This window comes from Synchiropus splendidus, chromosome 14 (assembly GCF_027744825.2).
Source record: "Synchiropus splendidus isolate RoL2022-P1 chromosome 14, RoL_Sspl_1.0, whole genome shotgun sequence".
NCBI lineage: Eukaryota > Metazoa > Chordata > Actinopteri > Syngnathiformes > Callionymidae > Synchiropus > Synchiropus splendidus.
The window spans coordinates 23,902,162-23,926,500 of record NC_071347.1 but is presented as its reverse complement, the minus strand read 5'-3'; the positions used below and the strand labels follow the sequence as shown (position 1 = coordinate 23,926,500).

Sequence of the window (24,339 nt, the reverse complement as noted above, 5' to 3'; positions counted from 1 at the left end):
GCTTGACTTGAGACTCGGTGAGCCTCGAGTCAAGTGGTGGGTTCCCATCACCCTCAGAAGCCAACGTGCTGGCACTGGTCCTTTGCCGTAACTAGGCGAGAGGGAAGCACAAGTTCATGTTTTCCCACCTCGTCCAAATGGGAAAAACTCCGATTGGGATTTGAAAGAAACAATTGCCCAGCCCTGCATGACGGAGCACACGATGCCAGTGTGAAGCATCAAGGCGGCCCAACTCCATCCTCGACCCTGAAGCTGCGTCGCCTCGCTGGGACCACATGCACCTGAGCTCAACTGACACTGGAGCCCACTAGAGAGAGAGCGCAGGGGCGCTGGGCCGCACTGTGGCGGTGAGGTGAACTAGCGCGTGGTCATGACTTGACTGTGGAGGGAGAAGCGAGGAGCCGACGTGAGAAGATGAAGGCCAAGGACATCAAACACAGTGGGCTGCTAGCGAAGGTCACGGCATGAGGGAGCATGAGCGAGCGCAGTGAAAACACGGGTGAGAGGAGGGCAGCGGCTGAAGGTACTCACATCCTATACGTGCGATACATGAGTCTGCTCCAGAGAGGTGGGAGTCACACAGGAAGAGAAGAGGCGGGTTAAGAAACAGGCAGAAACGCAGAGAGACAGGGGCCGAGCCCCAGACCCAGCATGCCGCTCAGAAGAGGGTGGACACCTCAGTCGGGCTTCTGGAGGCCACTTTGAACTGGGAGCGGCACGTTGCACTCACTTCAGCTTGTTGGGGTCCTCCTGCGCAGGTTTCCGGAGGAAGGTGGAGTTGGGGTTCCCGGCATGTTCCCGCTGCGGCTTCTCGGCGGCGCTCTGTTTGGCCGGGGCCGCCGGAGTCTTCTTGGCCGAGCGCTTGATCCGCTCCTCCAGCATGCTCATGTCCTTCTCCGACAGCTGGAGGGAGCAGACAGACAGAGGACTCAGGAGGGTCCGGCGCGGAGAGACCCACCTCGGGAGCAAAGATGTTGGGCTCACATTTCCGATGAGTTTGTAGACCTGCTCGCCGCAGACATTGTAGACGGCCACCACGGTGTTGAGAGCAGCGTTACGCACCGAGGTGTCTCGGTCGCCGATGTGGACGGCAATCTCCTTCAGGGACTTGGCTGCGGTCGGCTGACACACATTCATCCCGTAGCCCTCGATCAGACAGCCCAGCTCCTCCAGACACTCTGCCAAGGCAAGTCATGAGTGGCGTCAGCCATCGGGCTGTGGTGACAGGTCCGAGGAGGCGGAGACTTGCCAGCTCTCTGCTTGGAATTCTTGGACTTGGTGCCGTCCATGAGGAAAGGAAAGACCTTGGACGCGGGGTAGACCTTGCACAGCATGGCCAGGATGGACCGCACGTCCTTCCGCACCACATCCTTGGACTCGCCCACCTAAGACAAGAGTGAGAGATGGTGAAACGTCCACTCGGAGCTGGGCGTGTGGCCTCGAGTCTGAGGACAATGACCTTGAGGATGAGGTAGGGGACAAAGGAGTTGGCCTCGTACTCCGTCAGATGGTAGTTCTCTCGGTCCAGTGTGACGAAGAGCAGCTTCAGGTACTCCAGCACCTTCATCAGGACTGTGGTGTTGGTGTCAAAGAAGCGCAGCGTGAACCACTTCAGAATCAGGTCCAAGCAGCCGATGGTGGCTTCGCACTCGCTCTCCAGCCTCTGGACACACACAGGTCACGTGTCATCACGAGCCAGATGTCAGACGGACCAGGTTCCCACCTCCATCATCACGCCAATAGCTTTGACGTGTCTCTGGAAGTCGAAGTGAAACAGCTCGTCTTGCAGCCACTTGGCAAAGCAGGTGGACATCTGCGCCTTCAGCTGCTCCACGTATTCGTCTCTGGGAGTCATGAAGTTCCACTTCAGGATCTACAGGGACATCACAGGCATGTATTTAGTGTGGAAAACAAGTAGAGTGGTGCCTCCTAGATTTTTTTGCTTCGGATTTCTAATGAAAATTCAGAACTCGAACGCCCCCGAAAAAAGCCAGAAAAACCATAAGGTGTACGGACCGATCAGCTGAGCCACGAGACGCTTTGTTATCGCGTATAACGCAGCCTCTGTACGCAGACGTGTCCCGTTAGCTCCATTTACTGACTGTTTTCTCTTCCTATTGAGGTGTCAAACCTTTCCTGGACCGTGGTCGAGCGCCACTCCAGGGTCTGATGTCCTGTTGTGGGCTGGAGCTGGGACAGGGAGGAGGCGAGTCCGGGACAGAGCGTGACTGTCACAGCCAAACTGCACAGCAGCGCACATTCAGAGCTGGACACGCACCGGGCACCTCTTCCCTTTTGGAGAGACCTCACTCACTGGGCAACCCCTCCCACATGCAGCGGCCACACACACAGAGGAACAGCCACCTGCAGCAGACGCTCTGCAGTCACTCAGCAAACCAAAGCCTGTTTTAAGGCTGGAACGCAGTAGTTCGATTTCCATTCGTTGTCATGGGAAACATCGGATCAGATTTCAAACAAATCACTGTAATAGTATATTGGTCGAGGACCGAGGTCGGACTGGATGGAAAAAGTACAAGGATGGATGGACCTGGACTCAGAGTCAGCAGTTCATAGGCTGCAGCAGTACATCAAGCCGACTATAGAGGGCGTATTCTTTCAAATTCCTGAAGTAGGCGAGGAAACTCCAGATATGCATAAAACCAGTCCACAGGTCTGTGTGAGATGCAGATCAGATCTGGCGCTACTCAGCCAAACGGAGGTTGAGAGGGCTTCAAAGATAGAAATAAAGTTGAGTTTAGATGTTTAACATCACAGGCTCGAGACAGTTTGGTTGAAGGGGCAGAGTCGCCGCTGTCACCGCTCAAAGTGGAGGATTGTGTTGCCAGATCACATCACACAACACTGCTCAGCCACCGAATGTGTGCTGCATGCCTAGTTCCAACAGTACGGGAGGCAGCCTCCCGAAATCGTTGAACTGGAGGCGCACTCCCCAGTTCTCACAAAACCTGATGGCTAGGACCATCAAACACGCATGTAAAGATCACAAGTCGAGAGTCATCAGGAGGCAGCTCACCGAACTTCAACCCAAGTTTGGAGCATTGAGCAGCCTCTGCTGGGAATCTCACGCACCTTCAGCTGCTTCTCCTCCTTGATCCTCTGCTCTTTAGCGTTGGGCACCAGAGTGAAGATTGGACCAGACTTGTCTTCATCGTCCTTGGAGGTTTTGGCTCCTTGCTTCTTGACAGCAGGTGCCTGTGAAGGAGAGCGCAGCAGTGAGACATGCTCCACATGGACTGGGGAAGCGTTAGTCTGAAGGAGGCACGAGTGACTGTGGACGGACGGACGGACGAGTGGCGGGAGAAGGGTTAAAACAGACACTGGGGTGCAACACATGCCATGTGACCAGAGGTGTGTGGGTGAGATCCCCTCCTGACAGACTTCCACAGAAGCAGCATTAGTGAGGACAGGGACAGAGGAGTCCAGGGACACGTGTTAGCCTTGCGCGCGCGCGCCCACCCACAGCAGTCCACACTTCACCTGTTGACCACCCGCAGCAGCAGCCTTTCCTTTGCCGGCAGGCTTTTTACTAGCATTACTCTTGTTGTCCATGGAGGGAGGGGGAGAATCTTCGGGAGGGGAGGGGGGCTGAGTGGACAGAAGAACCAGATACAAATGACATGACCATGAAGCACAGACAGACAAAAGAGCAGAGGTGGGTGTGTGGAGGACCAAGAGGCACTTTGATTCAGAAAGCAGGAAGACCTCCAGGGGCAGAATCCTACGACCCAGAGAAGCTGCTGCCCACTTTAACAGACGACCGCTACTTTGCTCGACAGACTCCAGCGACACGACAGAGTAAGGAAGAGACACCAACCTTGAAAGCATCAGATTGGGGAGCGTCTAAACTGACCGGTGCACATGGCTCCTACAGCTCAAGGCCAGTTCAATTCACAACCTTTTTAACGCCATTTGAAGTTGAATTTAAGAGCAACGCCACAATAAACCAAAAGGCCTACAAACCAGTAAGAACAGCGAAGCTAAGAAAAGAATGAGCTTTACAGGGTTAGGTTGGTTGGGGAGCCAATTCTCCTCACGTGGGCCAAAGCAAACGTCTAGATCTGAAGCTGCTGTGTGCAGGAACCGAGTCTGTGAGTCGCGGCAGCAACCACTTCACTGTTTGGCTTTTCTGACCATGTTGCCAACCTGTAAACTATTTAACACTTAAACCAATGTTACCAATGATTTTGAAGTCCAGAACTCGTCCATAAACGTACACATGCTCACATTTTTAAGACTTGAAATTTTGGTTCAAGACATTTTCTTGCCATCGAGGACCAGCTTGTGGATTCATCAATTGAAGTCCCTTTAAGACCGTACGGCTGCGCAGCAACACAAGCGTCTTAAACACCAGACGGATGTCAACAGGAGGTTGGCTGAGGTGATCAAAAGGTCCAAACCTTCTTGGGGGCAGTTCCCGCTCGCACCTTCTTAGCTTCAGGTCTGCTGTCCACAGTGTCCTCATTAGCTGGAGACCGGGAGGCTGCAGTTCCAAATACAGACAACAAATCATTCACTGTGGCAGCCAGAAAGTGTAGCTACAGCACTGTTGCTCGACTGCTGGAAATGAAGGAGCAAGATGCTGATGGAGTCATCCAACAGAACTAAAGTTCAACAAACTAACTGGGGGCATGAAACTCTGTGCTGCTTGTCTACAGACCTGACGGCGCTCGCCTGGACTCCAGCTTCCCTCCAGCCTTGGCGGGAGCAGCCGGCACGGCCGGCATCACAGCCCGGGCCTTGTCCAGCATGGTGAGCACCTGGTCCTTGGAGGCCGGCTGCAGACAGAAACACAGCAGGTCAACAAGCTGCAACTCGACAAGAGTTGGTGGAACTGCAGCACCTTCAGCTTGCCGGTGGCCTTGTTCATCTTCTCGTAGCCCAGGTGCATCATGAAGGTGGGCAGAGCGTCCTGAGCCTTCTTCCTCACGTCTCCGTTTCGGTCCTCCAGGCAGGTGAAGAGGTGGGGGACACACAGCATCAGGTCTGCAGGCACGGTCCTCAGCGTGGGCAGCTTCTCCGCCAGCCAGCCCAAGAGCTGAGGGATGAGGAGTCCATCATTCTGCTGCTCTCCTCCTCAATATTCACCCCCGAGTGTGGGGCCGTACCTCCTGACGAAGGAAGGGGTTTTCCCTCTTCAGCTCCTCGGACAAGTCCTCACCCTCCAGCCACTCCTTCATCCCCGTCTGCTCCACCCAGGCCTGCAGCGTTGCCATGGCAGCCGCTCGAACGTTTGGCTGCAGAGAGAGTTCAGACATGGGGGATTCCATCTCTCCTCCAGTTGAAGATCTTACAGGGTTTCTGCAGCATCAGCAAAGCTTTACGAAAGTCATTTCATGCCCACGTCCAACTACAGGCCGTAAACATTTGACAATGACATTTTTTTTGTTTTAAAATTAAAAACTGTTAGATGAATCACAAGACAGAAATACAAATATTTAACGGAGTTGACGGAGCAGCTCGAGTCTCAGCTGCTCAACTGTCGCCTCCCTTTCACCACAGGCCTCTGGTTTTCACAGCACTGTCGGCCCATGTGCTAAGTTCGCCTAGCAAGGTGCTGGAAAACACCACTCAGGGTTGAGCGTTGGGCTTTAACCAGGATCTGAATACCATAATTTACACGCTATAAGCCACTTTGTTTATCTCAGCCCGAACCCTGTGACTTCAACAACAGGGCTGACATATGGTTTTGTCACACCAACCCTTGGGCCGAGTGTCTGAAGGCCTGCTTTGCCTTTTCTGTTTTTCTCTTTCCTTTATATGGTGCAGCCTATATTCCAGTGCACTCCATAGTCTGGAAATAAGGGCAGTGCGTCCTCCTTTCATGGGATATTTCTTCTTCCATCACAGCACATACTCACTCCACTTCCAAGAGATTGACAGGTTTATGTCATCAGAACAAATGGTGAAAACTGATTTTGTTTCATGCACTCAGGCCTGACCTGTAGAAAATCTATGCACCGACTTTTCATACTTGTTAATGACCCTGATTGGAACCAATGAGTCCCAAGTGCAGCTTCGGTACCTTGCTGTCGCCCAGCACGGTGATGACAGGGATGCCCAGTGTTTTGACGTGCTGCTTCAGTCCTGGCCCCATCGCTGTGGCCAGCTGCTGCAGGATGGTCAGGCTCTGCTGCACCTGAATGTGCACACACTCCTGTTCAAACCCTGCTCACAAGAGTCACAGGACTGAGGTCCTCATGAAACCAGTAGGTCACCGACCAAGATCTTGTTTGAGTCCGAGAGTCGTCCTTTCAGGGCAAGGGGCAGCTCGCCGATGTTGGCACTGATGAACTTGGCCTCAGAGATGATGGCCGCCACTTCGTCCAGACCCTCCTTCCGGATCTTCCAGTTCTTGTCGCCCACCTTGGACACCAGGTCGGATGTGACCTTGTCACTGAGGGCGCAGAGAGGAAGCCTCCCATTAGCTGTGACCTACAGACACTTCACTGCCAAGTCAGTCAACTGCCTGAGCTAGAACTGTTCGGCTGCCACTGAGCACACCTGCCGTAGAAGGCATCTGCCAGATCAGCATGTCGCACCTAGGCCCCATATTCCTCAAAAACTTTCAATATTCCATTTCCTACAGCGGCGTTTTCCTTCTCTCAGCCACCATCTTGACGCACAGTCAAGCTCTTCCAACAGTCTAATCTAATTTGAGAGCGTCAGAGACCTGATATCGGTTCTGGGCAGGAGGTCCATGACGTCTTGAGCTCCTCCGTCCTCCTCCTGGTCATCTCCATCGTCAGCCTCCTCCTCTGTGGCAGACTTCTTGGACCTGAAGGGGGCCGGAGGAGACTGGCCCTGCATCTGAGGGGTCACCGGGAGGTGAGCTTCAGCTCAGTCACATGTGAGAGCAGCCGACGTCGGTACCTTCTCGAACTCTGCGTCTATCTGGGACAGCAGCGCCGGCTTCTCGTCCTCAAAGAACATGCGAAGTGGAGCACCCATGTAAAGGAACATGACCCCCAGCAGGGCGATGGCTGCCGTGCGCACAGCCGGGTTGGTAGCAGCCAGAGCCGTCTTCACGTTGTTGATGAAGGCCTTCACGTTAATGCTGCAGCACAAACAGCGTCACACACACCACACACTTGGGGTCAGCCTTGACAGGAGCGTCCACTAACCCAGCGAAGCCAAACTCCTTCATGGCGTTAGCCAGCCAGTTCAGGCTCTCCGCTTGGTTTTTGGGGTTCTTCTGTGCAAAGGCTAGCGACACCACCTGAAACAGTCACAGCAGGAGATGATGCCACACCGGCCTCTGGCAACACACGGAGCCACTGAATCAAACACAAGGAATGTGTTCCCCAGAGGACGGAGTAGTGAGTAAGAGTTGCCCGATGTCTACACCTGTTCGGCGGTCCAGGGGAGCGAGCAGGCTTCTCCGATGGCTGTCAGAGCCTCCTTGGCGTTCCCACCGCACTTGATGTCACCGACTTTATCCACCAGTCCGTCCAGGACTACGGACGCAGACGTCTTGGAGAAGTTGCCACGCTGAGCGATCAAGGCAACCACGTGCAGCTTCATCTGCATCACCTGCGACACAGCAGCCACCCAGAGGTGAAACACCAGCACAGGGCTGAAGGCAAGGGGGCGCTGGCAGAGGGGCTACCTGGAAGTTGGTTTCCTTCCAGCCTGGTTTCTTGGCCAACATCCGGACCAAGGCCTGGCACGGCATGGCAGATTTCTCCGTGGTCTCCACAGCCTGGGTGGGAGACAGACCATCAGAGACGCCTGACACCAGCTTCACGTGTGGGTCACCAAAACCAAGAAGGTTACCCTCTTGAAGTCCTCCATACTGGCCAGTCGTTCCTTCCAGAGGGAGGACTCAAGCATCTGCAGACAATTCGCAGGTAGAACTCCAGCGGCCAACTCCTCGCTCGCCTCCACCTGAGGTCACATAGGTCAGGCCCACAAACAGACCCCGCTTTGATGTGTGAGCACAGTCTCACCGTGAGTTCCTGCTCAACCATCTCCTTGTTGTCTGGTGAGGACTTCTTGTTCTTGGCGTTGGCCGCAGGAGCAGCTTTGCCTTTCTTAGGAGGACCAGCCGTCTGCAACAGATGCGGGTTCAGAACCTCAAGATCATTTGCAATGAGCCGCTTGTGACCGACGCGTATTCATCACAGACAATCGCGTGCACGGTCATGATGTGGTGCCACTACCTTGGCTGGAGCTGCTGTTGCTGCTTTCTTGGCCGGGGCAGAAGACTTGGGAGGAGCCTCGGCAGGGGGTGCGGCTTTGACGGCCGGCTTCTTGTCTCCTCCTCCTGCTGCCTTCTTTCCTCCAGGGAGCTCCACCTTCTCAGCAGACTCTTTTATCTGCAGGAGACACGGACAAGGAGTCGGTGGAAGAGTTCCCCGTCCAGAGGCAGGTTCCGTGCAGACACACTCACTCTGTCCAGTTTGAGTTTATCCAGATCACTCAGGAAAGGGTTGACGGCTTTCTCTCCCACCACCTTCATGGCCGTCCCCAAGGCTTCAAACGCAGCGTCGCGCACCTCTGGTGCAGAGTCGTTCACTTGCTGCGGGACAAACGAATGATGAGCTCTTCACCACCTGCCACTATCAGTACCTTCTCCAACAGCATGCAGCTATGCAGCATCCAAAGCGCCTGACCCCAGGTCAACCAGAGCCACAGTAGGACGAGAAGAGGAAGGGCTCACCTTGATGAGAGCGGCACACAGAGGTTTGAGCACGCTCTTGGGCAGAGTGGCCTGGGTGCAGTGTCTGAAGGACCGGGCCAGGAACAGAGAGGCCTGCTGCTTGATGGAGGGGTTCTTATTGTCCATCACAGCCAGGACGTCCTCAGAGAGGTTCTGCAACGTTGTCTGGAGGGTCAAGGAGAACGTTAATAGTGGAGAGAACCCTGATCTTTCCATGCACCGTTGGTGGACTCACTGTGTGAAACATGGCATCGATGGCTTCTTGCAGAGCCTGAACCACCTGAGGCTTCTTCTCCTTGAACTTCTCCAGAATAGTGGGCACCACCTGAGGAGCACAGACACGCCGACCCTTGTCAGAGGCTCTCCCTGGCTAACCAGGGCTGTGACTCCTGGCTGCCCGGCTGATCTGGACACCACGCGTCAGAGCTCCAACGCACCTGCACTGCATGCGATCCAAACTTCTTTCTGAGGCCAGAGGCGAGTGCAGCAAGGCACTTGGCTGCCAGCGTCACCAGCATGACGTTGGTGTCTTTGCCCACCACCTGCAACACCAGACCACTGTCACCAGCAGCTCAGGTTCTCCTGTCCACGTCACCACGACACATTCACCTTCTTCAGGGCTCTGACCAGATCCCCATATTCTCCATTCTCTAGTTTGGGATTCTTGGTCAGAGTCTCCACAGCTTCCAGCGCCTCCTTCCTCTCCTGCCACTTCTTGGCTTCCTGCAGACACAGGTGTGACATCAGTTGATCGGAGCAGCATCAGACAGACCCAGGCAGCAGTCACTCACGATTTTCTCATAGAAATCTTTGGGCAGCTTGGAGAGAATCTCCACCGGTTCCAGAAGCTCGTATGGATCCACTGCTGCAGCCACTTCCTCCTCATCGTCGTCTCCTGGAGATCACAGACATCACTGCTACGACCTTTCACCCAACCACCAGCAGCAGCAGCAGACAACCCAACAGCACAAGATAAACAAGGATTGGTCTTGTCACATGGTTTGGCCCACCAAAGGTGACAAATCGGACTCGTCTGCAACTGTCCAGCCCTCGCATCTAAGCAGAGCTGCTCAGGACCGATCTCAGATCTGCCCTCCACACGTCTCGCCATGTCAGGGACTCCAACACTCGCTGGTGGCAATAGTGAGGCTACTTGAGCGTCGTACCATCGCACTGGTCGGCTCCTTGTGCCTGCTGCTGCTGCTGGAACTTGGCCTTCAGGTCCTGCTGGGAGCGCAGGAACCGGCTCTGCTTGGGAGGAGCGGAGGGCAGCTTGACCCACTCCTCCTCCAGCTCCTTCAGCTGGTGGAGACACAGAGCAGTTTAGGCTTCCTGCTTTGGAAGCAATCGGACGACCGAGGCTCACCTGAACGGAGTTGATATTCTGTAGCGGAGCTCTCAGAGCATCACGGATCCATTTGTAGATCTCTATAGCCAGCAGCTTGGCCTCGTCCCTCACAGCCTTCTCTCTGGACTCAAACTGTTTAGACAGAACCTTGACCACGGGTTTCAAGGTCACAATCTTGGAGCCAAACTCACTGTGAGACAAACAGGGAGGATGTGCATGATGCTCGTGTGTCTGACAGGCGCCTCGGACACATGACTGGAGTCAATATTTGTGTGCTCCGGAGCGGCAACAGCTTCACACTCTTTCAGACCAATGTCCTTACTGGTGCCACTCTGGCTCACACAGCTGCCGAGGAGCAAACATGGGTGAGACTGACCTGAGCGCTTTCCTCAGTGTCTCCAGACAGGCCACCACTATTTTGGGGTTCTTGTTGTCCAGTCCTTTGAGCAGCTCGTCTTGCACCACCTCCGCCTTCTCGATCTCCACGTACATGAGGCAGATGTCCATGCCCAGCTCTTTGGCGCGAGCTTTGGGCTGGTTGAATACCTTGGTCACCACGCCAGACACCACGTCTCCGGTCGTCCTGCAGGGACAGGGACAGACAAATGTCACTCCCTTCCAGGAGATTTGAATGGCTTGGACTCCTGGAACACAGAAGTCCACTCCTGATGACCAGCCAAAGCTTAGACTTTGTACTTGGAGAAAGCCATGAAACAGTGGTAGGAAGGTAGGAAGACAACTGCAGCACTAACGCAGCACCACAGGTCAGAGTGACGTCACAGAACAGACATTTAAGCAGTTGATATTTCACATTCAAAGGAATCGCAGGCCAGCCAGTCCCAAGCGCTGCGTTCCTCAAGAGAAATGGTGGTCACTAAAGAGGCAGCGCCAACAGTTGTGCTGCGCCTGAGCCGCTGCCTTCTTCAGCAGCACAACAGCCAGAGTGTGACTCGCAGCAGTTGTAGGCTGGACTTACTTTCCGGCGACGTGAGCATTCTCCACGAAGGCCAGCGCCGCCTCCAGGCCTTTCAACTGAGCGACGGCGTTCGACTCTGTGACAAACTTCTTCACCAGGCCGAGGTACTTCCCCCACTCTGGACTCTTCTCGTCTTCTATCCTCTGGAACAGCTTCAGAGCTTCTTCATAACCGTTCAGTCGAGCTTTCCAAACCTGGATGACAGGGCAAGAGAGGAGGACAGCAGTGTTCAGACCTCTGAAAAATCCTTTTGCTTCTTTTTTCTTTTTCTCCAAAATTCTGTTTTATTTTTATTATTTTATTCAGACATCAACTAGTGTTTTTTTTTACCATAAACAACTACATGTAGACTAATTAAGGGCTGCAAATAACCACCATTTTACTCACCGTCACCGACTATCTTTACGACTCATCAGCATAAAGGATTTACAACCTCAGGTGTCGGAAGGCAACAGGGAAACAGCAACACACTGTCAACAAGTCAGGTGACATCACGGTCACCCGACCGTTAAAGCTGCAGCATGTTTTCATCGCCGGTAACAATTCATACAAGCATGATAATGAGGCATTAACTTCCAAGCTTAAACCACACAGTCTAAACTCGACGAGCGCTGAGATGTCATCCCTCAACCGAACCGTTCCAGAACGGGCCGGAGGTTTTTGTTCCAACCCATCAAGCTCACAGTTTAACCAGTGGCATCCAAGCCAGCCTTTACCTTGTGTTCACATTTCTGGTCGATGGGAAGCTTCATCCACTCGCTGTCGTCCCCCATGGTGGCCACTCAGGTGTGGGGGGGCTTCCCCAACAACGGAATCAACTGGAAAAGAAGCAACCATTTAAAACAGCACCCACCACAGACCTGTGTGCAGAAACAAGGAACAGGCTCTTTATCGAGAAGCCAGGGATGAAGTGTCACATCAGTCAAGACAGATCATTCGAAGTGAACATGAAAACAGACACAACCACAATGTTGAAGAGTCATCACCGTCCTGTTCTGTTCTCAGAGGCTCTGAGTGATGGGATGCAGTCTTCGCAAAACTAATTTCACCAGCACTCCAAACCCATATCTCAGCCAGATCTCGCATAGGGAGCAAATAAAAAAAAAAAAAAAACAAACTCATCAGCATCAACAAAGACCATCAGGAAGTGGAATGGAGCCGGTGACCGTCGAGATGACGCAGAACTACACACCTGTGCTTCCATCATGTGCCCTCCAGGACTTCTGATGAAGCAGCAGCTCCACGTCTCTACTAACAACTGTTCCATTAGCAATGTGCAGTCAATACCTGATGCTACATTTAAACGGGTCGATTCGACTTCCAGACAGGCTCCGTGAAAGGGTGCAGTTGTTGAGTTGAGGATCGAGTGGGGCTGGTCTCGACAGGATCGCTGGGGATGTCCAGCAGCATCTGCTCAAACTTGTGACGTTTTCACATCCAAAACCATGTGGCATGCTGCCGAGTCATCGTTCAGCTGAAGTTGCATTTGAGAGCATGTGATGGTCTAATGCACACCAGGGAGGGGCCTGGGCCTCACATTACATATTGATCCGGCTGGACGTGTAAACAAGCTGCATCCCCATATAAACCCAAGTCATGTTCATCTGAAACCGGAAGCTCAGCTTGAGCACCAACGGATGAGAACCTGAACCGCTTCAAACACTTGTTGCCATCATCATCATCAGCATCACCACGTAATGACAGAAAACAGGGCCGCTGTGATCCACGTTGGTGAAAGAGTTCCACACCAATCACAACCATCGCTCCAGCAAGCACATGCCTGCCACAGAAAAGAAAGAGACTCTGCATCCCAGATCTAAATGAAGTCGGTGTGGAGCGACCAGGGCTCCGGTCGGTCCGCCACAGCAAAAACAAGGCCAACGTCAGACGACTGAAGAAGAAGTCTCCACTCGGAGGCAGCCTGCTGCAGAACATCACCCATACGATCACGTGACACCAGACGGCTCAACGTCGGTCGGTGAGTTTTGTGGCTACAGGTGTGTCCTCCTGGACAGGAACAAGGTGAACCAATGACGCGTTGTTAGCATGACAAAGGCTGGCGAGGTTCTCTCCTCACCTGATGTTTTCACAGACGCGCACTCGCACACAGCCGTCCCTCAAGCCTCGGCACACATCGGTTCGCGAGAGAAACTGTGGCGCTGCCCGTGTATGCAAGGTCCTTTATCCTCAAACCAGGGAGTGGTCCGGTCCGCAACTTAGACCTACTGGTCACACGCCACATCGCTACCTCGATGAGCTAAGTTAGCAACGCGCTGTCAGGAGCGACACTCGCTCGCCTCCGCAGCTCTCGTCTGGCGCAAACGCAGCAGCTCGCCAATGTCGTTCCCCCTCGACAGGACGGAGGACTCCGCTGACAAGCGCGGTGGCAGCCAGGAAACGGTGTCCGCGGGCGGTATTGTTTGCTAGCGGGCGGAGGGCTGTCTAGCTAGCAGCTAGCCCGCGCCGACACTCAGGCCTGATAACGCAGCAGCGAGCCGCAGCCGCAGGTCCACACCAGAGCCCGGTCACCCGCGGCGGCTGAGTGGCGCTGAAATACCTGTAAAAGTCGGCGAGGTGTGGCGCGGCAGCTGTCGTCCGCTGAGCTGGAGCTAATAACGGGCTCAGCGCCTCCGTCCAGCTTTATACAAGAGTCGTCAGTGTGAGCAGGATACAACACTCAGCTTCCGGTTCAAAATAAAACCCGGCTGGTCCCGTTTGATTGTCACGTTATTTTGTTTACTTTATTCCAATATAATGTCACACACAAGGCACCGAAGTGGTTTCTACTGCGGGTTCTGTTTGTTCGTCCAGCACATGATAACAAAACTATTTTAATTGGGAACATATGATGTCACGTTTCCGGTCCTATCCGCGTGTTTGCATCTAACTTGCCGCGAGCTTGAAGAGCCAGCGAGGGCGGGGCGAGTTGCTGTTCACGTTCCTCTGGCTTCCAAACTGTTGTTTTTGTTCGTCTGTTAGCTGCAAAAGACGCCGTAACACCGCAGTGAGTCCACCAGCGCTGACTTTTATTTACGCGCTGCCTCCGCGTAGGCGACTTTACGCAAACAATGATTGGTTCGTTTAAAATGTAGCCCCGCCTCCCCGACTGAAACGCCTTATGTGATTGGTGGGCTTTGTGTTTCGTGGGCTGTCAGAGCGTGGATTCAAACTTCGGCTGGCTTCGTCAGGGTTGGAACGTTGGTGACTGACGTCTCGGACTCTCGACACGTTCTCGGAGTCACGGTCCGGGCCGCAGGCTTTTCATGATTACAGTGAATCCAAATGTCAAATTGATGTCCTCATACCTGTGTACGTGAAGCTGATGACGTCACAACGAGACCTTGACGCTTTAACTTGTCACTCGTGACATGTTCACAAACGTGTCTCTTGTGAGTGCTCTTCCGAGCCCTGATGGATCCTGATCAGCTCCACCATCAGAACAAAAGCTCGGCTTGTTGGGGGCAGGACCGGAGCGTAATATGGCCCAGAAGTTTCTTCGTCTTCTGCGTGGTCTCCACCCTGGCCAGGACGTCCTCCACCGGACCGAACAAGGAGTCCTTCGAGATCGGTGCTCCGATAAGCGCACAACGCACATGGTCAGCTGGATCGAACCACCGAAGCACAGCCCCCGGCCTTCATGAACGTCTTTGGCATCAAAAGTGTCCTTGGAGAAGGCTAAAGGGTCGAGGAAGCCTGCCAGTGTGGCCACGTTGTTAGCGAGAGCCCTGACCTGAATGCCGCCAGCATAGCCTCGATCCGACAGAACAGCCGTCAGTCGGTCGCGGGCTCCCGCTGGCCTATCTGGGTGAGAGCCCTCGGGCGCCAGGCAGGGCCTCGGAGTGGAAGTAACCAACAGCGGAGCCCGTTAGAGGGCGGAGCACGGATGACACAGAACTTCATCAACTGTCGCTGCCCATGGTCACGTGGCGGTGACATGCCTCAGCCTTCTCCCAGTCAGCTCACCCTGGGGAGGCAGCTTTGATTCCAAATGGACTCGAACAGACTGACATGAACAAGTTGGCGAATGGCAGGTCTCAGATGCGTCTGTGAGGGCCTGTCAGCAGGAGGGTGTGTGGACGCCGGATTAGAATGACTCAGCCAGGAACACGACACGGAACACAAAACACGCGTTCAGTTTCATCAGGGAAACCAACTGGATTCAATCAAAAATAAACATAACTCTGTTCTTGCGAGTTTCATGCATTGGGATGCGTGTAAAACGTCAAGCACGATGAAGGTCCTCCAGACTCCCTGTTCACTGAACATTGTTCCAGCCATTTGTTTGGAGCAAAGTGCCTTTGTTCTTCCCACAGGGGCACGTTTGCGATGGCAGCATGTGACCATTAAAGACATGGCAGACATGCCAATCCTACTGGGCTGCAGGCAGCCAGGTTTGCTCTTTTAGAATTGCCACGAAAACATGTGGAACACGGCTGGCCAGCGCACGTGTGCATGTTTGACCGTCCAGTCCCCACACCCACACAGTTCGCGCAACTGATTGATTGTACAGCAAGTGCAGTGGATCGCTGCGTTGACATCTTTTTATTGATAAAAAAAGGTCTTTCATAGGTGTGAAACGGAGTCCATATTGACGATCATCATTTTACTGCAGAAATATGGATTTATTGAACAGTAACGCAGAGGAAGTGATACGAACAGTATGGTTGGTTTGATTGATTGATAAGTTGGTCTTTGCCGTTGCAGCCACTCTGCAGCGCGTCTTCATCACGATCAAAGCTGGAGGATACGACAAGGACACATGCAAGTGATAGACCCAGATATTGGCACTACAGATCCATGCGTGTCAGTTAGCAGAGTAAATGATAGCAGCCAACACCGACAGATGTTCCGACCGCTTCAGAGATTCAACAACGCCGCTCAGCACCTGCGGTGAACACGGTTACATCGCGCTTCATTGAAAATGCACGACACTTTGCGTACTCGTAGTACTTGACCTTCTGGACAAGAATCTGGACTCCGTTTTTTAAGGACATGTTTTTTAGAACAGTAAAATAGCTGCGTCTTGTCACTTTCTGCGCCATTAGTTTGCAGTCTACCGTAAACACTGGAGTGTTCGCGCAGCAGCGTTTCGGACTGGCTAGATAGTTGTGAACGCGGGGTGATGGCGACAGAAACGAGGTCGAAAATAACGTGACAGTGAGCGAGTTAAGCAAATGTCTAAAATCGTGGACAAATACTATGCAGGTCATTCTTTGAAACGCACTCGGCGGCTGCGGCGGAACTGCAGTGCTGGCGTGTTGACGGGGACCGTTTATGAGCGAGCTCACAACATCCGGCCGCGTCCACGGAGGCCCTCAGCCTCCTGCAGCGACCTGCAGCATGAACCGCTTGGCCTCCTCGGTGTCGGTGGAGCAGTACCTCGGTAGGTGCCGCCGCCAGCGACACGCGCTGCTCAGCCCTGCCGTCAGTCTGCGCCTGTGAGAAGGAGCCGTGCGAGCATGAAGTGACTGGTGTGCGTGAGAGACGCGGGGCAGGCGTCAGCCGGTGCTCGGCTGTGTGGTACCGCGGGTGTCGAGTGCTGCGAGTGAGTGTGAACCTGCCTTCTCTCGCAGCGCGGAGTCACGTGCTCTTCTACCTGAGCGACGCGGTGACGCAGCTGCTGGAGCACAAGGACGAATACACGCAGTTTGGAGTCACGCGATACTTGGCTGAATAGTAGGTTCCCCTCAGCCCCGCCGCCGAGGCCCGCTCCTGTGCGCTGACGGCCCTCTGCTGTAGTTTCAGCAGTGTGAAGAACAGCAACCATGTCCTGTTCCGGGAGTTCGGCTACGTCCGAGCCACGCCTCACAACCGAGCCTCCTTCCTCAGGGTCTTCTGGAGGTGCTACAGGCAGATCGGCAAGAGCGGAGGTGGGAGACGGGCGGCTGGCCTGGCCCGGCCCGGCCCGGCCCCCCGGATGCTGACCTCTGACCTCTCCTTCAGACCTCCTCTCGGCGCTGGAGTTCCGCTCTCTGCTGCAGCTGCTGTGCCCAGACTTCCCCGTGGACACGGTCCGGAGCGCTGCCAGGTGGGAGGTGGCGTGACGTGACGTGAGCGGCTGATGTTCCTGAAGTGACACGCGTCCTCACCCGCAGGATCGTGCTGATGGACGACGCCCTGGACTGTCTCATGTCCTTCCCTGACTTCCTCTTTGCCTTGCAGCTGCAGCTCTACTACCAAGGTGGGTCTCTGTCGTCATGCGCTCGTCCGGCAGCGACACTGAAACCCACTCCATGCTCTGTGTCCGTCTGTCTGTCTGTGTGTGTGTGTGCGTGCGTGCGAGCGAAGAGTTCCTGGACAGCGTGTTGCTCATCTACCAGGACCTGTTGGCTGGCAAGAGTCCCAACACCGTCATCGTCCCCACGTCCAGCTCAGTGGAACTGCTCCCCTCGGTGGCGGCGGCGGCGGCGGAGGAGGAGCAACAGCCACAGGAGGAAGTGGACGCTGCCACGCTGGCCCAGTGTGTGGACACGCTGTGCGAGCGCTTCAGACACAGGTCAGACACCAGCTGCTGTGGCCCTCGGGTCGATGTGTTGGGTTCTTACTGCCCCCGGTCTGGTTCAGGGGGAGAGAGAGGCCGGGGAAAGGGTGATGGCCAGGGCAGGTCCCTGCAGGGATGGCAAAACTAACGTGTGTGTGTGCGTGCAGTCACCCTCCGAGGTCATGTCTGAGAGAAATCCTGGACCAGGCTGATAAAATCTCATACTACAGTCTTCTGATGGCTCTGGCCAAACATGAAGCCGTCAATCAAGCCATTGGTGAGTGCGAGCGTGACCACACACTCACAGTCACACTGGAGCCCTCACCCTGAACACTTGGCTGCCCCTCCACAGGGGCGCTGCCCAGTAAGCCCGACCTGTTGGTGGACCCAGAGATGGACCAGGAGCTGGACAAGCTGTAAGCGCTGCGGCTGCTGGCGTGCGTGCGTGCGTGTGTTCTGAGGGTGTCGTCCTCTGGTGCCCAGCATCGCTCAGGTGTCCATCAGTCCCAGCAGCAACAGCAGCGGCAGCGCGGTGGCCGTGCTGAAGGAGGTGCCCAGGAAGGCTTCGCCGCGCAGGAACATCCACCACCGCAGGAGGATGGAGGTGGAGAGCGACGGCTCCACCGAGGAGACCGACTCCTCGGAGAACTGAGGAGTCCACCCACCCTCAGAAGCCCTCCCACCCCCTGGCTGGTCTTCTCCAGGTGGACTGCATCATGTGATCACGGCTGGCCAACAGGAGGCGCTCCACACCTGAGACCCAGCTGCTGTTTCTCACTCGTCAGCTTGTAAACATGTTTATTTATCCACAAGAGTCTTCATCATCATCATCTTCATCACTGTGCTTCGCGTCGGGTCATGCTCAGACACGTCTGGACTCCATATACTGTATTGATGCGGAGGTTATATTTACACACCGACGGAAGGGCAGCGGGTCACAGCGACCTCTGGTGGCGCGGCGGAACCTGTTCGTGTGTCCTTACTGTTCCCCCGATTAAAGCAGCTCCATCACCACTGGCCCTGCGGTCGACTCCTGCTGTTTCCAAGGCAACCAGCGCTTCTGCTGAACCCTGCGTGACTCTGGGACAGACTTGTCTTCTGGGACCTGCTCACACCTGACCACGCAGCTGGGTCCAGCCAGTGAGGCCGGGCTGGCCACACGCGGGCGGATCCAAACCTGCTGGGTCGGTGTCCGGGACCGGAAGCGCTGGGGGCGCGACACCAGACTTGGGCAGGTGAAGAGGACGGACGGACGGACGGACGGACGGACGGACGGACGGACAGACAGACAGACAGACAGACCGGGACTCCACCACACACGGGTGGGTGTCATGGGTCCGGGCCGCTGCTCTGCTGCAGGAAGGTCTCCGGGATGGAACACACAACCTTCCACCGCAGATGAATACTTCCTAACAGCTCGCGTCCCACCGAGTCCAGCAGGTGAGCCGGGAGCCGGTGAGCCGGGCACCGACTGCAGAGGAAGCGAAGGTTCCTCCTGCAGGCTCACGTGGGTTTGTCCAATGTAGATGAGAGTTGTGTCTCGACTTCATCTTGAATAACTATGTTCGTGTGAGCGACTGAGTCTGAACACACACTTCTGAGGACTCGACCGGCAGCTGCTGCGACCATGACGACAGTGAACCCACTTCTGAAGGAAACTCAACACAAGCGAGTCACGTCCCGCGTGCTCCCAACAGAAGGCGTCGGAGTTCACCGCAGTCTTGAATGCAGCACAGGCGGCACGGCGCCATCTGCAGCAGGAGCCGGGAACACCCACACAGGGCAGCGGCCCGGCTGCTGTGGGACCCGGGCGACATGCTGAGAGGGGGGGTTGGGGTCACTCGATGAAGATGTCCTCGGTGGGACACGAGTAGCCGACGTGCTCCTTGTAGAAGTGCTGGAAGGCTTTTCTGTGGGACACACAAGGGCGGGGGGTCAGAGGAGCCCAGGGGGTCCCAGCTCAGCCCGGGTGGGGACCCCACCTACCCGACAGACTGGGCCAGGGGGTGCAGCGAGGACTGGGCCACCATCACGTGGCAGGCGAAGCGCTGCTGCTCCGGGTGTTTGGTGATGAAGCCGAAGTATCTGGAGCGAGAGCCGGGTGAGAGCAGGACCCGGGCCGGGAGCCGAGCGACTGAGGCCTCACCTGCTGTGTCTGGGGTGGCAGCCGCAGAAGGAGATGTTCTTCAGCTGGAAGAAGTGGAAACACTGGTCGCCCTGCGGACAGAGGACAGAGCTGCACTTCCTGCCGCAGACAGTGGGGGGCGCTGCGAGGAGACTGACCCTGTGCGCCGCCTGACACGGGTCCTGGACGCTGATCTTCACGCCTCTCACGCTGACCTCCAGCACGCAGGAGGTCGGAGGCTGGCCTGCCGCCCGCCGGTTGTGCGCCACCTGCAGGCAGACGCCGGAAGCATGAGCGCCTGCTGCCGCAGTGAGGGGTTGAAGGCGTTACCTTCTGCATGGCGGCGCACAGCACGTCGTTGCCCTTGTGCATGGGCACCTGGACGGAGCCCAGGAAGCCAACCGCGAACTCCTCGCCGCCGCCGTCTCTTTGGACTGAGGCGAAACCACTGGCATGAGACAGCTGTGACCTTTGACCTGCCGCGACCCGACGCCACGCACCTTTGGCGCAGTCTTTGGCCACGGCGACGGCGTAGAAGGCGGGGAAGACGCCGGTGGCGCCGGTCCTCATGTTGTAGCCCTGGCACCACAGGTCCTCGCCGCGGCTCACCATCAGGACCGGGTCGTCGGCCTCCAGGTGCAGCTCGTCCGCGTGTCGGGGGACGAACCTGGAGGGCAGAGGCGTCAGCGCGGGAGGCGGAGCCACAATAGGGAGCCGCCGCCTCACCTGTACGCCGCGCGGTGAGTCTGCTGTCGCTCCACGCCGTCCAGGACGCAGGAGAAGACCCCGAAGGAACCGGCGCCTGCAACGCAACGCTGCCGATCAGAGGCGGTGTCCTGGCGGAGACGGCAGCGCCGCGCCGCGCCTCACCCACCGGTGGCGCTGTAGGGACTCTTCTCTTTGGCGAAGAGGTTGCGGAACTTCCTGCTGCTCGGAGGTCTCCCTCCGCTCGGCTCCTCCTCCGCCGCGGCCGTGACCTTGGTGTGCTTGCAGACTCGGGCCACCACGTCTCTCCTCCGCTTCACCTCCTCCTCCCTCCTCCTCCTCAGGTCCTCTTCACTGCGGCGCTCTGCCAAAACACAGAGCAGCCTCGCGTTCTGCTTGGTCCCCAACCATCCGGTGACTCTCAGAGTTGTTTTGATGAAGCCCCCTCACGCACCACGCCGCAGCTGTCACGTCTCAGAACATCACTGAGTTTGAGCGGATGCTGAAGCAGCGATCAGGGCAAACACGACAGCTTGCGATGACACTGCCCCACCAGCGGGGGGAGCCACGAGTCTTACCTCGCTCCCTCACAGCCTCCTGCGTCCTCCTCTCCTCCCGGTACTCGGGGTCCTCCTCCTCATTGGCTGACTGGTAGACGGTCTCGGCGTCGCTGTCGTCGCCGTGGAGACAGTTCTTGAGGCTGACCAGCTCCAGCTGGGCGTCTTGGTCCACCACCAGCGTGTACTTGACCGAGTCGTAACTCAGACCTGCTGAGCTCTGGCTCTTGGCCAGGGTCTGACGGGGGTCCTCGCCCGAGACGTCCTCGGCGGGTCTGAAGGTACGGTTGTCCGTGGGGGACCGGGCGAGGCCTCCCTCAGACTCCATCTCTGCGGGGACTCCACGGCCGACAGAGGGAGTCGGGGTCCCCTCCCCGTCCTCCTCCGTGATAGGGTTGGTGCGGGTGCATGTGGGCGGGTTGAGGGGTCCGGGCGGGGGTCCCTCCGTGTCGGAGCTGAGGGACATCCTGTTGGAGCCGCCTTCGCTGCTGGAGCGGGACAGAGCGGGCGGAGCCTTGTCTTTCTTCCTGTCGTGGTTCTGACCTGTGGACACAGAGAGGAGCGGGTGACCCCGGCGCCGACATCACAGGGTCGCTTCCTCACCTTGCTCTCGGCTCCTGTCCTTCTTCCGGGGGGTGACGGGCGTCCGAGGAACCACCATGGCCGTCAGCAGCGCTTCCTGCTGAGACATCTTGGTTCCCCTGGGGTTCTCGGCTCTGGCCGTCACTTTTGTCTTGCTGCCGGCCAGGCGTGACCTCAGCGGCGTGACCTTGGCTCGGGACTCCTCGCACAGGCGCCCGCCTCGCCGCTCCTCCCGGCCGGCGCTGGGGCCGTCCTTCCCCTCCCCGCGTCCTCGTCCTCTCCCCGCTGCCGCCGCTCTCCGCTGACTCCGCGGCGAGCTGAAGGTCTGGGCGGCTCCGGGCGCCTGCTTGTCCCGCGCCCGAGTGCGAGGGTCCTCAGCCTGAGAGCCCGACCGGCTGTTGGCTCCATTGGTGGTGGGAGGCTTCGGTGCCGGGCGCCGGGCCGGCGCTCGGACTTTGTCCTCGGCTTTAGTTTTGCCGTCTGGACCTCCTTGCTGATCCCCTGCACACACACGTTTGTTTGACTGTCTAAGTGGGGACCTCCTCTCCTGGCCATCGCCCTTTCCCCAGCCTCGCCCCCCCTGAACACGTGGCTAACCTGAACCAGGACTCTGGACCAGACTGGAACCCAGTCAGAATCCCCCGGTTGCTTGGAAGTTTTCACTCTCAGAATAAGCTTGTGGGGAAAAGCACAAGGTCCCCAGAAGGTGGTGTTTTGTCAAGCGCCGGTCCCCACCAGGACAGTCACACACACACACACACACACTTCAACGTGCTCACAAAGAAACAAAAGAATCAGATTATGTGTTGGGCAAACAGCTGCAGCAGGATTATCCACCAGAGATTACAGCCTTCAAACATTTCACCTCAGTTTCATAAACTTGCTGAGCACAGAGCACAAGCTCCTCCTCCTCCAGCAGTGAGGTGTCAGATGTGATGCAGGCTGCGCTAACACTAGCCCTTCGCTGGATGAAAACATCGTTGGACTGACATGAAAGTCCTCACTCCTTCATCCACCACTTCATCTGACATCAAGCTAACAGCTAGCATCAGCACGACTGCCGATGGACGTCAACAAAGGAGAAATGAGGAGGAAATTGGAGCACTCAGACTGCACGTGTTCTGGAGCGTTGCTCTGGTCACCTTTGATATGTGGAGAAGAAGAGCGCGACGCCTTCCAGCTGTCCTTCCTGCCCAGAGAGTTGTTGTTGATGGAGTCCTGCAACACACACACACACACACACACACACACTCTGATGACATCACTGGACCAGGAAGTCGGCGCCACATCATCAGCTCCAGCAGCTGCTTTCCTCCATCACGCCTGCCTCTGTTGCCACGGCAACTCAGTCAGCGTGGTCCCTGCTGAGCGTCCGGTGGTCATCATGCTGCGGCAGGTTGTTGACTGAGGTGAAGCAGCTGAGGTCGGCGAGGTCCTGCGAGCGCCACATCACTTCCTGTTTGGGTGGGTCATGTTAAACTAGGGTCTGGGAGGGTGTGTCCCAGAGACTCAGGCCGCGAGGAGTCAGCTGTGCGTGACTCGTGGACTGTAACCTCCTGCTGAGAAACTGTCAGGCTGGTGACCCATCGGAACTGAGGTGTTGACAGCCGAGTCAAGCTTCCTGCAGAACACACGAGACCGAGCTCCGACGGAGCCAGCGCAGGGACGACGTCAAGACTCCTGACTGAGATGACCCGAGTCCTGGAGTCAGAGTGAGTCGCTGCTGTGACTGTATCCAGTGCTGCTCTCGCAGACGCGTGTGACCAGGTGCCGGCGCCGGGACCAGACCTGGTGGAATGTGTCCCGCCTGGCGCGGGATGATGACGTCACAGCCACGAGTGTGTTCCACTTCCTGGTCTGCTGGACACCGGGGCCTGCTGAGTCCAGCTGCTGACCGGATCCTGGACTCCGGCTCCAGCGGAGCAGAGGCGGGAAGTGACGTCCAGATGGAGCGGAACAGAGTCCGGCTCGTCCTTTCCCAGGTCACTGACGCTCACAGGGCCGGCGTGACCTCTGACCTAGCACTGTCTCGCCCATGGCTACCTTCAAGCAGACACTGACGGCTAGCAGCGGTCATGTGACCTCAGACAGCCGACGGGACTGTCATATCACATCATGGCGGCCATGTTTGTAGTGAAGTTGCCGTCGACTGCGCTAGGCAGAGGTTCTGCTGGGTCGGAGGCAGACCTGTGGCTCCTCCGCCGCAGGAGCTCGGCTCGCAGCTCGGTGATGACGGCAGATGGCGGAACCCTGCCGAGTCTGATCACCTTTAATCTGCAGGGATCTTCTCCGAGGTCTGAGGAGCAGCTGTCCTCGTCCCGTCAGAACCAGAGGCCCAGAGGGAGCAGTCGCTGACACGTCACCAGGAGGCACGCCAGAGACCTGAGGTGAGCCTCGGGTGAGGCCTCCTCTCACTGGTGAGGACCAGAGCTGCAGCATCTCAGCTGACCCACTCTCTCTCTCTCTCTCTCTCTCTCTCACACACGCAGGTTCAGCCACACGACAGGAGCCTCCCTGACAACACGCGCGTGCGCTACCTGTGTTCCGGCCGGTGGCATCTGAGGCACCAGGTTGAGGGTGGTGGGCCTCTTGGGTCGGCACTTGTCCATGCTCCTCCACCTGCTCCTCCTGCTCTCCGGGATCCAGCCAGCGCCTCTCTGCTGGTCTAGGCCTCCCCCACCCTGCCGCTCCTCATCTTCCTCTTCCTCCTCTCCTCCTCAGCATCGATCGGCTCCGGCACACGCCCGCCTGCTCCCGTCCTCGCTGCTGATTGGTCGGTGTCACGTCACCGTCCGCAGGAGGCGGGAGGAGCCGGAGACGAAACCGAGCCAGGAGTGACACTCGAGGAGAGCGGAGCCGGCCAATCACGGCGCGGCCTGACGTCA

General features: G+C 56.6%; 3 protein-coding genes across 10 annotated transcripts in view; 1 reads left to right on the top strand and 2 right to left on the bottom strand.

Moving 5' to 3' along the window:
* ckap5 (cytoskeleton associated protein 5) overlaps positions 1 to 14,743 on the bottom strand; it is an 18,111-nt gene extending 3,368 nt beyond the window's left edge. For 2 of the 7 annotated variants that reach the window (XM_053885152.1, XM_053885156.1), the window contains exons 1-34: positions 13,562 to 13,702; positions 11,721 to 11,822; positions 11,005 to 11,198; positions 10,405 to 10,611; positions 10,047 to 10,218; positions 9,847 to 9,982; positions 9,472 to 9,575; positions 9,290 to 9,403; positions 9,118 to 9,222; positions 8,916 to 9,005; positions 8,681 to 8,845; positions 8,411 to 8,539; positions 8,181 to 8,336; positions 7,968 to 8,069; positions 7,795 to 7,905; positions 7,628 to 7,720; positions 7,366 to 7,551; positions 7,143 to 7,237; positions 6,892 to 7,075; positions 6,692 to 6,828; positions 6,241 to 6,415; positions 6,044 to 6,157; positions 5,127 to 5,255; positions 4,862 to 5,056; positions 4,679 to 4,796; positions 4,419 to 4,501; positions 3,499 to 3,606; positions 3,091 to 3,213; positions 1,724 to 1,873; positions 1,460 to 1,663; positions 1,250 to 1,385; positions 985 to 1,178; positions 731 to 903; positions 532 to 555 (exon numbers count right to left, since the gene is read on the bottom strand). In XM_053885152.1, coding sequence (XP_053741127.1) covers positions 532 to 555; positions 731 to 903; positions 985 to 1,178; positions 1,250 to 1,385; positions 1,460 to 1,663; positions 1,724 to 1,873; positions 3,091 to 3,213; positions 3,499 to 3,606; positions 4,419 to 4,501; positions 4,679 to 4,796; positions 4,862 to 5,056; positions 5,127 to 5,255; positions 6,044 to 6,157; positions 6,241 to 6,415; positions 6,692 to 6,828; positions 6,892 to 7,075; positions 7,143 to 7,237; positions 7,366 to 7,551; positions 7,628 to 7,720; positions 7,795 to 7,905; positions 7,968 to 8,069; positions 8,181 to 8,336; positions 8,411 to 8,539; positions 8,681 to 8,845; positions 8,916 to 9,005; positions 9,118 to 9,222; positions 9,290 to 9,403; positions 9,472 to 9,575; positions 9,847 to 9,982; positions 10,047 to 10,218; positions 10,405 to 10,611; positions 11,005 to 11,198; positions 11,721 to 11,777 — 4,463 coding nt within the window. In that variant the 5' untranslated portion in view covers positions 11,778 to 11,822; positions 13,562 to 13,702. Of the gene's footprint in view, positions 1 to 531; positions 556 to 730; positions 904 to 984; positions 1,179 to 1,249; positions 1,386 to 1,459; positions 1,664 to 1,723; positions 1,874 to 3,090; positions 3,214 to 3,498; positions 3,607 to 4,418; positions 4,502 to 4,678; positions 4,797 to 4,861; positions 5,057 to 5,126; positions 5,256 to 6,043; positions 6,158 to 6,240; positions 6,416 to 6,691; positions 6,829 to 6,891; positions 7,076 to 7,142; positions 7,238 to 7,365; positions 7,552 to 7,627; positions 7,721 to 7,794; positions 7,906 to 7,967; positions 8,070 to 8,180; positions 8,337 to 8,410; positions 8,540 to 8,680; positions 8,846 to 8,915; positions 9,006 to 9,117; positions 9,223 to 9,289; positions 9,404 to 9,471; positions 9,576 to 9,846; positions 9,983 to 10,046; positions 10,219 to 10,404; positions 10,612 to 11,004; positions 11,199 to 11,720; positions 11,823 to 13,561; positions 13,703 to 13,896; positions 14,023 to 14,309 lie in introns of those variants that run through there. The other 5 variants (XM_053885155.1, XM_053885157.1, XM_053885154.1 and 2 more) reach the window with 4 other exon arrangements.
* On the top strand, positions 14,457 to 18,499 carry cstpp1 (centriolar satellite-associated tubulin polyglutamylase complex regulator 1). 2 transcript variants are annotated; one of them, XM_053885162.1, is made up of 9 exons: positions 14,457 to 15,894; positions 16,578 to 16,680; positions 16,744 to 16,874; positions 16,948 to 17,032; positions 17,100 to 17,185; positions 17,293 to 17,500; positions 17,653 to 17,762; positions 17,838 to 17,901; positions 17,969 to 18,499. In XM_053885162.1, the coding sequence occupies exons 1-9, from the start codon at positions 15,825 to 15,827 to the stop codon at positions 18,135 to 18,137; spliced, it is 1,026 nt and encodes a 341-aa protein (XP_053741137.1). In that variant the 5' UTR covers positions 14,457 to 15,824; the 3' UTR covers positions 18,138 to 18,499. The 2 variants fall into 2 exon arrangements, with proteins under 2 accessions (XP_053741137.1, XP_053741135.1); XM_053885160.1 differs by having other exon boundaries at positions 14,460 to 16,387.
* On the bottom strand, positions 18,195 to 24,339 carry LOC128770556 (C-Jun-amino-terminal kinase-interacting protein 1-like). The gene is made up of 12 exons (XM_053885159.1): positions 23,992 to 24,339; positions 22,597 to 22,672; positions 21,476 to 21,955; positions 20,894 to 21,415; positions 20,485 to 20,679; positions 20,337 to 20,412; positions 20,111 to 20,277; positions 19,941 to 20,044; positions 19,769 to 19,879; positions 19,632 to 19,702; positions 19,472 to 19,570; positions 18,195 to 19,395 (listed from the first exon to the last, which is right to left on the bottom strand). The coding sequence occupies exons 1-12, from the start codon at positions 24,061 to 24,063 to the stop codon at positions 19,323 to 19,325; spliced, it is 2,046 nt and encodes a 681-aa protein (XP_053741134.1). The 5' UTR covers positions 24,064 to 24,339; the 3' UTR covers positions 18,195 to 19,322.